General features: G+C 36.3%; 1 protein-coding gene and 2 long non-coding RNA genes across 3 annotated transcripts; 2 read left to right on the top strand and 1 right to left on the bottom strand.

Annotated features, from left to right (window-relative positions):
• The first annotated feature begins 201 nt into the window (after positions 1-201).
• Positions 202-10,556, top strand: LOC113310060 (myosin-12-like). The gene is made up of 40 exons (XM_026558615.1): positions 202-340; positions 504-632; positions 1,017-1,160; positions 1,292-1,437; positions 1,539-1,695; positions 1,796-1,854; positions 1,936-2,095; positions 2,181-2,330; positions 2,412-2,548; positions 2,640-2,786; positions 3,007-3,108; positions 3,198-3,255; positions 3,382-3,483; positions 3,581-3,618; positions 3,809-3,935; positions 4,022-4,192; positions 4,284-4,415; positions 4,502-4,608; positions 4,786-4,846; positions 4,969-5,146; positions 5,267-5,472; positions 5,575-5,694; positions 5,813-5,911; positions 6,050-6,265; positions 6,346-6,485; positions 6,564-6,665; positions 7,455-7,638; positions 7,712-7,759; positions 7,894-7,953; positions 8,047-8,217; positions 8,349-8,504; positions 8,600-8,791; positions 8,868-9,017; positions 9,108-9,178; positions 9,276-9,375; positions 9,467-9,523; positions 9,614-9,670; positions 9,761-9,841; positions 9,947-10,035; positions 10,126-10,556. Exons 1-40 carry the CDS (start codon positions 338-340, stop codon positions 10,253-10,255), a joined length of 4,737 nt encoding a protein of 1,578 aa, XP_026414400.1. The 5' UTR covers positions 202-337; the 3' UTR covers positions 10,256-10,556.
• LOC113310061 lies at positions 335-5,009 on the bottom strand. Its single transcript, XR_003340898.1, has 5 exons — positions 4,904-5,009; positions 2,403-2,582; positions 1,876-2,100; positions 804-887; positions 335-615 (listed from the first exon to the last, which is right to left on the bottom strand). It is a non-coding gene; the product is annotated as an uncharacterized LOC113310061 (long non-coding RNA).
• Positions 10,557-10,862: 306 nt separating the features above from the next.
• Positions 10,863-13,762, top strand: LOC113309352. The gene is made up of 3 exons (XR_003340544.1): positions 10,863-11,339; positions 12,423-12,511; positions 13,715-13,762. It is a non-coding gene; the product is annotated as an uncharacterized LOC113309352 (long non-coding RNA).
• The last annotated feature ends 1,189 nt before the right edge of the window (positions 13,763-14,951 follow it).

The following is a 14,951-nucleotide window of genomic DNA, read 5'->3' on the forward strand; positions in this document are numbered from 1 at the left end:
AAGGAGAAGGGTGGCTACTCTCTGTCTGTTGCTTTTACCACCACCAGCAGCATTACCATTACCATCGCCATCTACATTTCTCTATTGCTTTTCAATTCTTCCTCTGAACACTTTTTTCTTTTCTTTCTTTAATTAAAAAAAAAATTCTCTTTCACATTCCCCTGCAAATTCCACCCTATTATATAAAACTTCTGATCTCATTATAACCCCCTTCTTATTCTTCTTACTTTCTCTCTCTTCTTCTTATTCTGCCTGTCATAGCATTTCAAGTACTTCCCCTCTGTTATTTTCTGTCAGAACTCCAAATTCCATGATCAGAATTTAGTGTTATTCAATCATGGTAAGCTCAGGAAGGATTCTATTATTGATCAAAATCCATTCTGTACTCTTTTAAGTCTTAACAAGTTGCTGAAAAGTTTCAGGCTGATCTTTTCTCAATTTGATCGCGATGAATTGCTCAGTTTCTTTTTGTTTTCCTAATGATTTCCTTTGGTTTATTTCAGGGAACTCCTGTAAACATCATAGTCGGTTCACACATATGGGTAGAAGATCCACAGGTGGCCTGGATCGATGGAGAAGTAACAGAAATCAAGGGAAAAGATGCCAGCATAGTCACTACCAATGGGAAAAAGGTAAGTTTCAGCTCATCACCCATATATATGTTCAATTTCGATCAGATCCTCCATGGAATTCTCTTCATTTTGCGGAAATCAGAGTTGCAAAATTCACAGAGCATAGAAACTGTACTTGTAATTATCAAGTACAAAGCACAGAAACATGGAGTGTTTAGATTTTTCACTTACTGATATTAATTGAAGCTCAAGAATGCTATGCCCATCAATCAACTTGCACCACAGACTTAATTTGGTCAATGAAGCTCTTTGTACCTAAAATTCACATAGGGCAAATCATACAGCTGGAAAATAATGATGGTTTTAATAAATTTTAAAATCTTTGATATACTTGTAAGCATTTTGAAAATACTGAAATATGAAATATGTTCAATCCAATTTCAGATTGTCGCAAATCTGTCCAGCATTTATCCGAAAGACACAGAAGCACCACCAGCTGGGGTTGATGACATGACTAAGTTGGCTTACCTTCATGAACCAGGAGTTCTTCAAAACCTTGCTTCTAGGTTTGCTCTAAATGAGATATATGTGAGTTTCAACAGTTCTCCAGTTACCACTTATCTTAAACCGGTACTACTGTTCTTTAACTTGCCAAAGAAAAAAAATTTAAAAAAAAGGGAAAGGCAGAAAAGTCTAATTAGCATTTCTATATTTGGCAGACTTATACGGGCAACATTCTAATAGCAGTGAACCCTTTTCAAAGGTTACCACATTTATACGACACACACATGATGCAACAGTACAAAGGAGCTACCTTTGGTGAACTTAGTCCCCATCTTTTTGCTGTCGCTGATGCTTGTTACAGGTAACTATCTAGATACTTGGGGTATCAAATATCAACAAAAATATGCATGCTCGGCAGGAAATATTTACACCAATTTTCTTTTTTAAAATTTCCTTCCTTAGGTCAATAATCAATGAACACGGAAACCAATCCATACTGGTTAGTGGTGAGAGTGGAGCTGGTAAAACAGAGACGACAAAAATGCTCATGAGATACCTAGCTTTTATGGGAGGGAGATCTGGTACTGAAGGAAGAACAGTTGAACAGCAAGTTTTGGAGGTGGAATGAGTTGCTTATATGTGTGTTTTTGTGTGTGTGTGTTTTCATTGACCAAGAAAAATTCTAATTAGCATACTTGGCGCTCTTTTTTTCCCCTCAGTCCAACCCTGTCTTAGAAGCATTTGGAAATGCAAAAACTGTGAAGAACAATAACTCAAGGTGAGCAAGTCAGACACTTACGGCTCAACCTCTTTAATGTTAAGCTGTTGTTTGTTGACCCAGCTACTTTTGCTTCATCAGTCGTTTCGGTAAATTTGTTGAAATCCAATTTGATAAGCATTGGAAGATCTCTGGAGCGGCTGTTCGAACATATCTTCTCGAGAGATCGCGTGTTTGTCAGGTGTCAGATCCAGAGAGAAACTATCATTGTTTTTACATGCTTTGTGCTGCACCACCAGAGGTACCCTATACCAGAAATTAGCATAATACACTGATGATTCATTTCTTGATAGCTTCTGAAGTGAATTTGATCATCCGTCTTTCAGGATGTCAAAAAGTACAAGTTGGAGAATCCCAGAAACTTCCATTATCTTAACCAAACAAGCTGTTATGAAGTTGCAAATGTTGATGATGCGAGAGAGTACTTAGAAACTAGAAATGCTATGGATGTAGTCGGGATAAGTCAGGAAGAGCAGGTACTATATCTATAGTTAAACCTAACATCAGATCCAATTCATAACCAACAATAGTTAACATAAAATTTTTACCTTGTGAAGGATGCGATATTCAGTGTAGTTGCTGCCATACTTCATCTTGGGAATATTGACTTCGTTAAAGGAAAAGAAATCGATTCTTCAAAATTGAAAAATGATAAGTCACTCTACCATCTTCAAACAGTTGCAGAGCTTCTCAAGTAATTCTCATCCTTCACCAAGCTGAATTTGAACCTGTTACACATCAATCCCGTTCAGTTACCCCAACATACAATTACTCTTTTTATGCAGGTGTGATGCAAAGCAACTTGAAGACTCTCTTACTAAGCGTGTCATAGTTACCCCAGATGGTGACATTATCAAACTTCTTGATCCAGATTCAGCGGCATCAAACCGTGATGCATTAGCAAAGACGGTTTATTCTAGACTATTTGATTGGTAAGAACATATCATGTACATATGAAAATTGAATTATACTTAAAAACTCGAGAAAAGTAAAATATTTTTCATCTACCAAGTAGCAGAATTTCTGAACTTCCCTTGGGTATTATGGGTAGATGTAATAAACCATATAGATGAACTCATAATGTATTCATTTAGTTCTAACAATCTTACATATTGAGGTTAGCTTTTGATGCTAGTTTTACTTATATAACAGGATTGTTGATAAAATAAACCGGTCAATTGGTCAAGATCCTAACGCTGCAAGTTTAATTGGAGTACTAGATATCTATGGGTTTGAGAGCTTCAAGGTCAACAGGTAAATCTAAGGTGATTCAGGTTATCTTCAAATGAAACGAAACTAAAAATTCCCAAAGCTAGGATCTAACAACATGCATTATCTGGCAGTTTTGAGCAGTTATGTATCAACTTGACAAATGAGAAACTGCAACAGCATTTCAATCAAGTAAGAGTGTGAAAAATACATAATTCACATCAATAATGATTGTTATTTTTGCTACGAAAATATCTAAACAGTACAACTTCACTAAATATATCTATTATTAACCAGTTAGATGTAAATATTCTGCAGCATGTATTTAAGATGGAGCAAGAGGAGTACGAGAAGGAAGAAATCAACTGGAGTTATGTAGAGTTCGTGGATAACCAGGATGTGTTGGATCTAATTGAAAAGGTATTTGACTGAAATGCAATACATAAGCTATACAATTACCATAATCTTTGAACAACATAGAGATCTTAACACGTTGATGGATGATATCTACATGCAGAAACCAGGAGGCATCATTGCCCTACTTGATGAAGCATGGTAAGAATTTCCTCAACTTCTTACTCTTCTTCTATGGCACATCTATTAAGAAAATCAAACTACCCTAAAGGGCTAATCAAAATTCTTAATTTGTAAAATCCCATACATAAGACTCTTAGGACAAAGGGTTTAAGACATAAACCTGATTTCATCACATGCTTATATGTTAACTCACTTTCCTTCCTTGCAGTATGTTTCCCAAGTCAACTCATGAGACTTTTGCTCAAAAATTGTACCAGACATACAAAAACAACAAGCGCTTCAGCAAACCAAAGACTTCACGAACAAATTTCACTATCAACCACTACGCTGGTGATGTAAGCAGAACCTTGAAAATTATCTTTGACCCGCAAGTTTGTTTAATCTAGAGTTTGCTTCTCATTGTAAATATTTTTCTGAAAAGGTTACCTACCAAGCTGATTATTTCCTAGACAAAAACAAGGACTATGTCGTAGCAGAACATCAAGCTTTACTGGATGCTTCAAGCTGCCCTTTCGTTGCAAATCTCTTTCCTAAACTGGCCGAGGACAGCTCTAAACAATCCAAATTCTCTTCCATTGGTACACGTTTCAAGGTAATCCAAGTCTCATATTGGTTAGAATTTCATATTTTAATGACCTAATTCTCTACCTCTGACTTTATTTTTCTCTGAATTCATTCAAAAGCAACAACTTCAATCTTTAATGGAGACATTGAGCACAACAGAACCACATTACATTAGATGTGTGAAGCCCAATGGTGTTCTGAAGCCTGGAATCTTTGAAAATTTCAACGTCTTGAACCAGTTGAGATGTGGAGTAAGTCTCATTCTTCTATCACTACAACTAGAAAATCAATAATCAGTTTTGTTTTACTAGAGTTCATGTGATGCCCATTGCCGCAGGGAGTGCTAGAGGCTATTAGGATCAGCTGTGCTGGGTATCCCACCAAGAGAACATTCGATGAGTTCCTTGATCGTTTTGGCACACTAGCACCGGATCTTTTGGAAAGGTAAAAGTTCATAAAACTTTGAAATTAGCTCTCTCAATATGCAGAAAGACTCAAATAATTGAAACTATTCTGTGCAGAATGAAAGACCCCCGTGTAACGACATTTTTCTTAATTCTCGTGCCTTCACTGCTAATGCTTATTCGCTCAGTTTCACTCATTGTTTTATCCCTACGACAGATCTGATGAGAAAGAAGCCTGTGCATCGTTATGTGACAGAATGGGTCTGAAGGGTTATCAGGTACATTTCGAACATGAGCTTAAATAATGTAACACGACATAATTATGAAGGGCATACCTTTGACTGTGAGACAAATTTCTCTCGAGCATTGCACTAAGTTTCTGCTCCATACGTAATTTTAGATAGGTAAAACAAAGGTGTTTCTCCGAGCAGGACAAATGGCTGAACTAGATGCGCGGAGGGCTGAAGTCGTGGCCAATGCTGCAAGACTGATCCAAAGACAAATCCGAACATATCTTGCCCGCAAAGAATTTATTAAAATCCGAAGGGCCACAATGCGTTTCCAGAAATTATGGAGAGGTATTCATAATACTGAAATAAATATATTAATATTTAAAAAGCAAAGTATGAAGGAATTTATTACCTAGAGATGAATGAATACCTGAGAGATAACATTTTTGTATGCATCTCCTTGTACAGGACTGGTTGCACGCAAGTTATATGAAGAAATGAGGAGGGAAGCTGCTTCAATATGTCTTCAGAAGTATGCACGTGCTCATAGAGCCAGAAAAGCATATAAACAGTTAAGAGCATCAGCAGTAGTTATTCAAACTGGAATGCGTGCAATGGCTGCCCGTAATGAATATAGGCACAGAAGAAGAACCAAGGCTTCAATCATTGTTCAGGTAGAAAAATCTCTCCATACGAACATTTAATTTGATTGAATGTAATGAAAAGCATAACCAAATTCAGGCTGAATCTAAATTATATGTTATCGTTTCTTACAGACTCGATGGCGCAGTCACAAAGCTCTTACTTCTTATAAGCAAAAGCAGGTGGCTACTCTTACCCTTCAATGTCTATGGAGAGGTAGGACAGGAAGGAAAGAGCTAAGAAAGCTCAGGATGGTGAGTTTTCAATTTTTTGTAGCCAATGTGCACGTCGAATGTATAATTTCTCATTTCAAGTGAATGTCTTTATGATTCCCTGGTCAAGTGAAGTAGATAACAACTGGAACTGGAACAGGCTGCTAGGGATGCTGGGGCTCTTAGAGAAGCTAAGGACAAGTTGGAGAAGCGTGTTGAAGAATTATCATGGAGATTAGATCTTGAAAAGAAACTGAGGGTATTTTTCCTTTTTGGTCTGAATTCTGTTACTCATATTGATGTTGTTCCCGTAAACTCGAACTACGACATTTTCTACCATAGCTTTAAGTCCATAATGGATGTCTACTTGAACTCATTAGCAGAAAAATGATTTCAGGTTGACCTTGAAGAAGCAAAAGGGCATGAAATTGCAAAGCTGCAAACGGCATTACACGAAATGCAAGGAAAAGTAGATGAAGCTAATGCTGCAATCATCAGTGAGAAAGAGGCTGCACGAATTGCCATTGAACAAGCACCACCAGTCATTAAAGAGGTGCCTGTGGTGGATAACACCGCCCTTGAGTTACTGACTAATCGCAATGAAATATTGGAGGTAAAAATATCACTCTCAACGTTGTATTATCTTTATTAATAAATGTCTTACCTGACCAAAAGAGGAATTCTTGTATACAGGGTGAGCTTAGTGAATTGAAGATAAAGACTGAGGATATCGAGAGAAGATACTATGAGATTCAAAAAGACACTGAAGTGAAGGAAATAGAGGCAACAGAATTGCAGTCAAAACTATCTCAGCTTCAAGAGACAATTGAAAGGTAATGTATATATTTTATATTAGGATATTGGATGCCAGAGTATGGAACTTGATTTTTTTTTTTTTTGTCACTCTTAAGATTGGAAGTGAGTTTGTCCAACTTGGAATCTGAGAACCAGGTTCTACGTCAGCAAGCACTAGAAGCATCAAAGAGTGATGACCTATCAGAAGAACTAAAAATGTGAGTATTGTACTTTTCTAAACGAAATTGTAAGTATATGATTAGGAAATTTAAATGTATGCAAAAGTAGCTTGAGTTTTGTAGAAATAGGAATAGCGAGCAGATTTTTGAATTGCTATCAAAAAATAAATTACACAAAAAAAACTTAGAATTTCCTGATGATCATCAGATTTGAGAAAAATCTGACCTGAAACTTGGATAATGATCAGCCAAGATAAGCACAGTATCCTTATGTTATTAGTTACTACTAAACATTCTCCAAGAAAAAAAGAGCAGCAAAAGTGGGAAATGGGTTAAAAGGTGAAAAATATAGACCAGTTTGAGCAGGACAATCGTGGTTTTAAAAAAATGGTTCGCCTCGCGCATCAATACCCGCTATTTTGTGCTTCCCCTACAAAACGCCTTATAGCTTTTTCATAACTTGAAGTGCCCTAAAACTATTTTAATATCTCATTCAGCCACTTATTTAAGACGTTTCTTTTTCCTTCTTCCTCTTTTTTCTTCTGTGATCTTCAATTCTTTAATCATCTATCTCTAGCCAAGCTAGAAAGTTAACTAAAAGATTTATAAGTATTTATTCTGTGCTCTTCTCCCTTTATTATGTTGACAACGTTTTTCATAGAGATTTTTAAGTATTTATTAATTTATATATTTAGTGAAGCAAATAACGCTTTTTAGCAGCGCCTTACTCTTTGCTTTCACTTTTTAAAACATTTAGAAAAATAACTAGAATTGGGTTGGGGAAAACATAGAATCACATAGTTATAAAAATCTCAACTTTGTTTGCAGCCTCGAGGATAAGATCGCTAAGTTGGAGTTGGAAAGTGAAATGTTGCAGAACCAGGCACCAGTAGTTGTGCAACAAATTGTTTCTACTGAAGTGGCTACATATCCACCAGCTACAAACCAGGCACCAGTTGTTGAGCAACAAATTGTTTCTCCTGAAGTGGCTACATATACACCAGTTACAAAGGTTACTACAATCCAACTCCCTTTTAATGAATGCTGATATTGATATTTTCATACTGACGCTACTGATTCTACAGAGTCTCGAAAATGGACATCAAACTGAGGAAGAATTCAAGACACCGAAAGTAAGTGCCACATTCTCATAAAATTTAAATTCTATGAAGAACAGGGTATTAAATTCAATACTGTGCGTTATCTTGATATTTTCTGAATATCAAAAGAGTAGGAAGAACATTGACAAATAAAACTATCTTTGCAGGAAAAGGAGCATGTACGAACTCCATTAACCAAGCAGAAATCTCTGACAGACAGGCAGCAGGTACATAAATGACCTAGAAACAGGGTACTTCTCTTATTCACTTTCATGTCTTACTAACGTTGTCCTTCATTTCGCTTCTCCTATGATCATCAGGAGAACCATGATGCACTTATTAAGTGCCTGGTGGAAGATAAGAGATTTGAGAAAAACAGACCTGTTGCTGCATGTATTGTGTACAGAGCTCTTCTTCAATGGAGATCCTTCGAAGCAGATAAAACACACATATTTGATCGAATTATCCACATAATTAGGGATTCTGTTGAGGTAATCAGCTACATGATTTTGAACCTAAGAGAACTATTATAGATACTCGTAATAAGATTAGTTGCAGCATGTTTGAAGAATTCATTGAAGTTGAAATTATACCTAGAGTTTATTTCCTTTGTATCTTTCAGGATCAGGAGAACGTAAACGAGCTTGCATATTGGCTATCAACGACATCCGCCCTTTTGTTTCTAATACAGAATACAATTAAGGCATGCAATTCGCCGATCAATGCTGCACACCGTAGCCGAGCCTCTCCCACTACTTTGTTTGGAAGGATGGCACAAGTAAGCTCTTATACTAAAACTTATCTAGCCTACATCCTAAAAAAAGCCCGACAAATTACTACACATAATTTTGAACTGACCACAGCTTCTGGTAGGGTTTACGGACATCTCCAATATCAAGTGGGTACAGCGGAATGGTAGGGAAGCCAGAGAAATCCAAAGTTGAAGCAAAATACCCAGCCCTATTATTTAAGCAGCACTTGACAGCATATGTTGAGAAAATATACGGAATGATCCGTGACAGTTTGAAGAAAGAAATAAGTCCATTCCTAAACCTTTGCATACAGGTAAGCATTTAATATAGCAAGACAAGACAATTTATCTTCGCAACCACACATGACCAAATCCACAAACTCTACACAGGCACCAAGATCTACCAGGGCAAGATCCCTAAGAGGGGCATCCAAAAATATGCACTCAAACATAGTTGCGAAACAACAAGTATCAAGCATACACTGGCAGAGCATAGTAAAGTGCATGGATCACACATGGAATATATTGCGTGAAAACAATGTAAGCAAGATTCATCCTTTAACCAGCTAATTGGTTGTTCAAACAGAAGGTTGACACAAACTTAAGTAACATTCTTTTCCATATCTGTAGGTCCCATCTGTTATCATAAGGAAAACCTTCACCCAGGTTTTTGCGTTCATAAATGTGCAGCTTCTCAACAGGTAAGTAACGTTTTAAATGATCCCACAAAGTTTATACAATATTTTGTGCAAGCATGATCAGGTGGGTTTGAAAGAAGTCTTGTGCTTTTCAATGCAGTTTATTGCTTCGCCGTGAGTGCTGCTCATTTAGCAACGGAGAATATGTTAAAGCCGGTTTGCAGGAATTGGAACAATGGTGTTCCAAAGCAACAGATCAGGCAAGCTAATAATTTTCTAACTAAAAGTGTTTTAGAAACCTATTTCAATCAAAGAAGGAAGAATTACAGTATTTTCATCTTCATGTTGCAGTATACTGGATCAGCTTGGAATGAGCTTCAACATATAAGACAAGCTGTTGGATTTCTGGTATATTTTCCTCAACCACAGACCAATAAGCTAGTACTTCAGTTCAAACACTACTTAGTCACTCTTAATTTATCTCATCTTCGTTTTCAGGTTTCACATCAAAAGCCTACCAAAACCTTGGAAGAGATCACAGCTGAACTCTGTCCGGTAACTTAAGCTAAACACTCTATGTTTAGAGTTGTCATTTATGCAACAGATTCACAAGAATTCTCACTAAAGTTAAATCTACCTTTGCAGGCGTTGAGCATTCCACAAATTTACCGTATTGGGACAATGTTTTGGGATGACAAATATGGAACCCAAGGGTTATCACAAGATGTAAGTTTGCTTTCACCTACGATTCTATTCTGTTCCTTCATACCCCAATTACTCGATAGAATTAGAAAATATAACTAATTCAAACTTTAACCACCTGGCTTTCAGATAATAGCAAAGATGAGGGTATTGATGACTGAAGATTCAATCAACATGCCAAACAATAACAATTCATTCTTACTCGATGTCGATTCCAGGTAACTAAAACCCTAACAAAGAACATCAAAACCCTAACCCAAAAAAAGAAGAAATTTTAACTAATTATTTTGTGGGAAATGAAATTGCAGCATACCTTTCTCTCTAGAAGAGCTCTCCAGATCCTTCCTGGAAATGAGCCCATCTGACATCATCGTAGAACCACCACCTCTCCTCCGCCAAAACTCTGAGTTCCATTTCCTGTTGCAAAGAACCGACTAAAGGTTTTGATTTTGATTCTTATAGAAAAAGAGAGTAGAACAATCAATACTGTAATTTATCATTTTTTTTTACCTATTTATAAGCTTGAGCTTGCAAAATGTAAATTATTATTTATTATTTTTGGGGTTTCTGGGTTTCCTCTTTGTTTAACTTACAGATGAATTTGTATATTTGAGAATTGGGTTTTTTCTTGTGAATTTAAGATTTGTAAGATGAGAGACAGAGAGGGAGAGAAAGGATTGTTGTTGATGAATTGCAATTTTGATACTGAAAATAAGATAATTTTAGGGTTTGTTTTTCGTTTTTCATGTTAGCCCTAATCTCGACGAATTTCACGGTCCGGTGGAGGAGACAGAACTCAGGAGGAAGCCAACGAGGAGAGATGTTTAAAACTCGGAACCGCCAAAAACGGTTTTGTCTCCCTGACTTGTCTTTTAGTAATTTGACGTCTGTTTCTAGTCTTAACATTATTTTTTTTATTTTCTTTTTCAGAACTAGACATAAAAATCCGAGGTGACCAAATAATAATGAGTAAATTTAGTTTTTATTATTTTTAAAAAATCTAAACATACCATTTTTATCTTCATTTCTTCTTCTTCTCCTCTCTTTTCTTTTTTCTTCTTTCTCCCGCCTCCTTCTCCCCACCATCATCACCACCAGCAACAACAAATAGCTCCGCGAAAACCCGAAGCAACACCTCCGTTACCACCATCAGCAACACCTTTGTCTCCTCCGTCTCCTCCACGAACAAATCCATTTCTTTTTCTTCTATTTTTATGTTCAGATCTATCACCTCCTCTTCGTTCCGCACCACCACCAAATCGACGACCATTTCCAAGACCACCATCACCTCCTCCTTAACTTCTTTAGGGTTTATTTATTCCTTCGTCAACACCATATCACTGTAGAACTTAGAGTTCCAAATCACTTGAAATAGAAGAAGAAAAATAGGAATTGGATGTCAGTAAAATAACAACAAATCAACATATTGTTTGGCGAACTGGGAATCTGGTGATCATCTCTTCGTCCATTGATTCACTTCTTCAATAGTGGTTGTACAACCACAAACCATGACTTCAATCTGGTACTAATTTCCTACTTGATTTCATACGAGTTGTTGTTGAATTATAATTTTATATGAGTTTCTGTTGAATCTATTTGATTTTTTATTTTGAAATTGAGATAAAATTTTGGTCATCTTTGTTAAATTTGTCATTGGGTTTATATTTTTATGATGGTTTGGACCCGATTTTGGTTTTTTTTTGGGTTGAATTGATTTTACATTCCAATGAATTTTAGATCTGAATTTGAAGTCATGATTGTTTCAGTTTGATTGATTTGTTGTGTTTAATGATAATTTTGGCTCAAGCACTTACAAGAGATGATGTTTGGGATGTAAATATATACACCAACACAATAGTTCTCTGAAAAGTGTTGGAAAAGGCAAATTAAAACACTCATGAGTAAATTTTTGATGAAACCAATTTCGGTTTCATCTAATTTTGGTGAAAGCGATTTTGGTTTCATGTAATTTTATTTTAATTTTTATCGGTGAAACTAACTTTGTTTCATTTTTTTCATTTGCATCAAAAATATATTCCTTTGTCATTGTCGTGTGTAGCTTAATCAAAAGACTCATAAGTGATTTAGGTATAAATGAGAATCTGTTTACATGGTTTATATACATGCTTTTTTCCTTCTAATTCGCGATCTTGGTTGTGCAAAATTTATCTTTTTACATGTGATGGTTGAATACGTTGTATGAGGAAGCAAGTCAAGTTGCTAACGACGTTGTCCGAAATATAAGAACAGTGGCTTCCTTTAGGTGATGGCTTTGGATAAAAAGAAATGTGAAAGTCTGGTTTAAGCTGGTATAAGTCTTGGACTAATTTGTGGGATTGCATTTGATTAATGAGAGCTCGATTTGTGGAGCTTGGAAGGATGTAATTTTTTTTAAGGGTTCCCTCTATAGCTCTCAAAACCGTTCACTGAGATATTATTTATTATATAAAGTTCTTGGAACTATTAAGAATGGTACACATTTATTTAGTTATTCATTTCCACAGTTTGTATTTCACATGGGAAGTTTATAATTGAAGTGGACCTAAAATTTTCACATTCTTTCTGTTTGGATTGTTGAGTACTTACATATCAAGTGGTACTACAGGGCTGCAGGTTGCTTTCCACAAACAACAATGAATTGCCCAAGAAGCTTAATTGTTATACAACGTTTTCATAGAAACCTGGAAAAAAAAGGTATCACCTGGACTACCTTTGAATTCTTCATCATATATTTAATATCTTTCTTTTTCTTATTTATTTTTGGTACAACCTATTTTGTCGACGAAACCAGTATTGTTGGCAAATTTATGGGATTGTTCTCATTGAAACTCAACTGTTTGTTGCTTTTATTTCGTCAATTTTGTGTCAAGCAATACTGGCCGGTTTACTTTTTGTAGACGAAACCAATTATATTGGTGGTACTATGATTTATGATGAAACAAGTTTTGGTGAAACCGTTTTTGGTTTCGTCTAATGTTGTTTTATATTTTTGGACGAAACCATTGTTGTTGGTGATAAAATAATTTTGCATTTGAACATGTTTTGGTTCCAAGATAGAGTAAAATGAAATATATACACCATCACAATAGATATATTGTGTTGGAAAAGGAAAATTAAAACACTCAAGAGTAAATTTATGATGAAACCAATTTTAGTTTCATCTAATTTTAGTGAAACCGATGTTGGTTTCATCTAACTTTGTTTTAACTTTTATTGGTGAAACCAACTTTGTTGGTAATAAATATTTTTCTATTGAATCAAGAATTGGTTTCATCTGAATTTGGTTTATACACCATCACAATTTGATTTTTTCCTAGTTTATTTTGGTTTGGTTTCATCATTGAAGTTGTGTTGGTGAAATGACAATATGTGGAAAAATGATGAAACCTAATTAGGTTTCATCGTGTTTTTTTCAGTTGTTGAATATTGATCTCTATGAAACCAATCTTCGATGGTGAGACACAAGTGGATTGTTTTTTGTTGAAAGTAGTTTTAGTTGAGGAGGTAATGGTAGTGGTGGTGGTTGTGTTGGTGGTTGTGGCGGCGACGGTGGTGGTAGGTTTCATCTTATTGTGTTTCTTTTATGATGAAACCAAATTTTGGTTTCACCTGATTTTTGCCTAGTTATATTCTGCTTGACTTGAAATTCGGTGTGTTTGGTTTCATCATTGAAGTTTGTGTTGGTGAAATGACAATATGTGGAAAAATGATGGAACCAATTTCGGTTTCATCTAGTTTTGGTGAAACCAATTTTGGTTTCATCATTTTTTCTGTTTGGTTTCATCATTTTTTTCTCATTTTATTGAATATTGATTAATGAAATTAATTGTTTGTTGTGGTGGCGGCTGGTTGGTGGTGGTGTTCGGTGATAATGGTGGTGTTGCTCGCCGACGGTAGTGGTCGTCGTCAACGGTGGTCTTTGGTGGTGGTGGTCGCCAACGGTGGTCTTTGGTGGTGGTCGGTGGCGGCTGTGGTAGTGGCGCGTTGGTGGTGGCGGCGATGGTGATTGGTGGAGGTGGTGGTCGGCGGCGACGATGGTGGTCGGCGGCAACGGTGGTGGTCGGCGGCGGAGGTGGTGGTCGACGACATTGGTGGGCGTCGGCGGCGGGCGGTGGTTGTTACGCGGCGGTGGTCAGTGGTGGTGGTTTGTTGTTGGTGGTGATAATATAATAAAATTTAAAGGCGAGGTTGATTTTTGTTTTTGTTGGGATGATTTAAATACTAGAAGGGTAATATAGACAGTTTATGTTAAATGGGGTTTTTGTAAACAATTTGTTTTGGTGGAGTTTTTGTGCATGGATAGTGATACCTTTGGGGTTATAACTCGCGGCCCGATTTTTTTTCTTCTTTTTGCCAGTGAGGAAGCTGCATTTACCAAACTGTTGTTCCCCGTCAAAATCGTTAGGTAACCCCTATGGGCTAGATTGAACCGCTGGATTGGCCAAAAAAGTGTTGCAAATCAACAAAAAAGTGTTGCAAAAAAGTTAACACTACTTCTGGATACTTCTCTCTCCTAACATTTGCTCGCAGTTCAACTAGCAGCGAGATTGAAACACTAAAAAGTTAGCGCTCAAAAAGTGGTCCAAACGCTGAACGATTCAGCGTTATGCGAATATTCCAGGGTATCAACTCTGAACAGTTCAACGCTCCTCTCGACGTTGTTCCATTCAGCGTTAGCAGCCGACGCTGCACCATTCAACGCTTGACTCTTTTTTTCCTCCAACGACTATTTTTTCCAGAATTTCATTTTCTATATGTTTGCCAATTTGTTCCAATGGTTGTTTGTTTCAAATTTGAGAATTTACCAAAGTAAAGGGAAATTTTTAATTACATTGCCAAACAAGGTTACAATGTTTTTTTGAAGAAATTAAAAAAATACATTAAAATTAAAATAACTTAAAACATAAAAAAAGTACATTGAAATTGAAATCCTACTTCTAAATAACTTAAAACATTAAAAAAAAGTACATTGAAATTGAAATCCTACTTTTAAATAACTTAAATTATTACTAATATATCACTTTAATTTAGGGGATAAGTGGCAATCCATGACGAGCCAAAATCTCGTTCTTCCATATTTTGTAGACGGGTTTCTCCCATTCCTGTAATTCATCCAAGGGTTGTCGTAGGATCT

Source organism: Papaver somniferum, chromosome 9, assembly GCF_003573695.1.
Source record: "Papaver somniferum cultivar HN1 chromosome 9, ASM357369v1, whole genome shotgun sequence".
Lineage (NCBI taxonomy): Eukaryota > Viridiplantae > Streptophyta > Magnoliopsida > Ranunculales > Papaveraceae > Papaver > Papaver somniferum.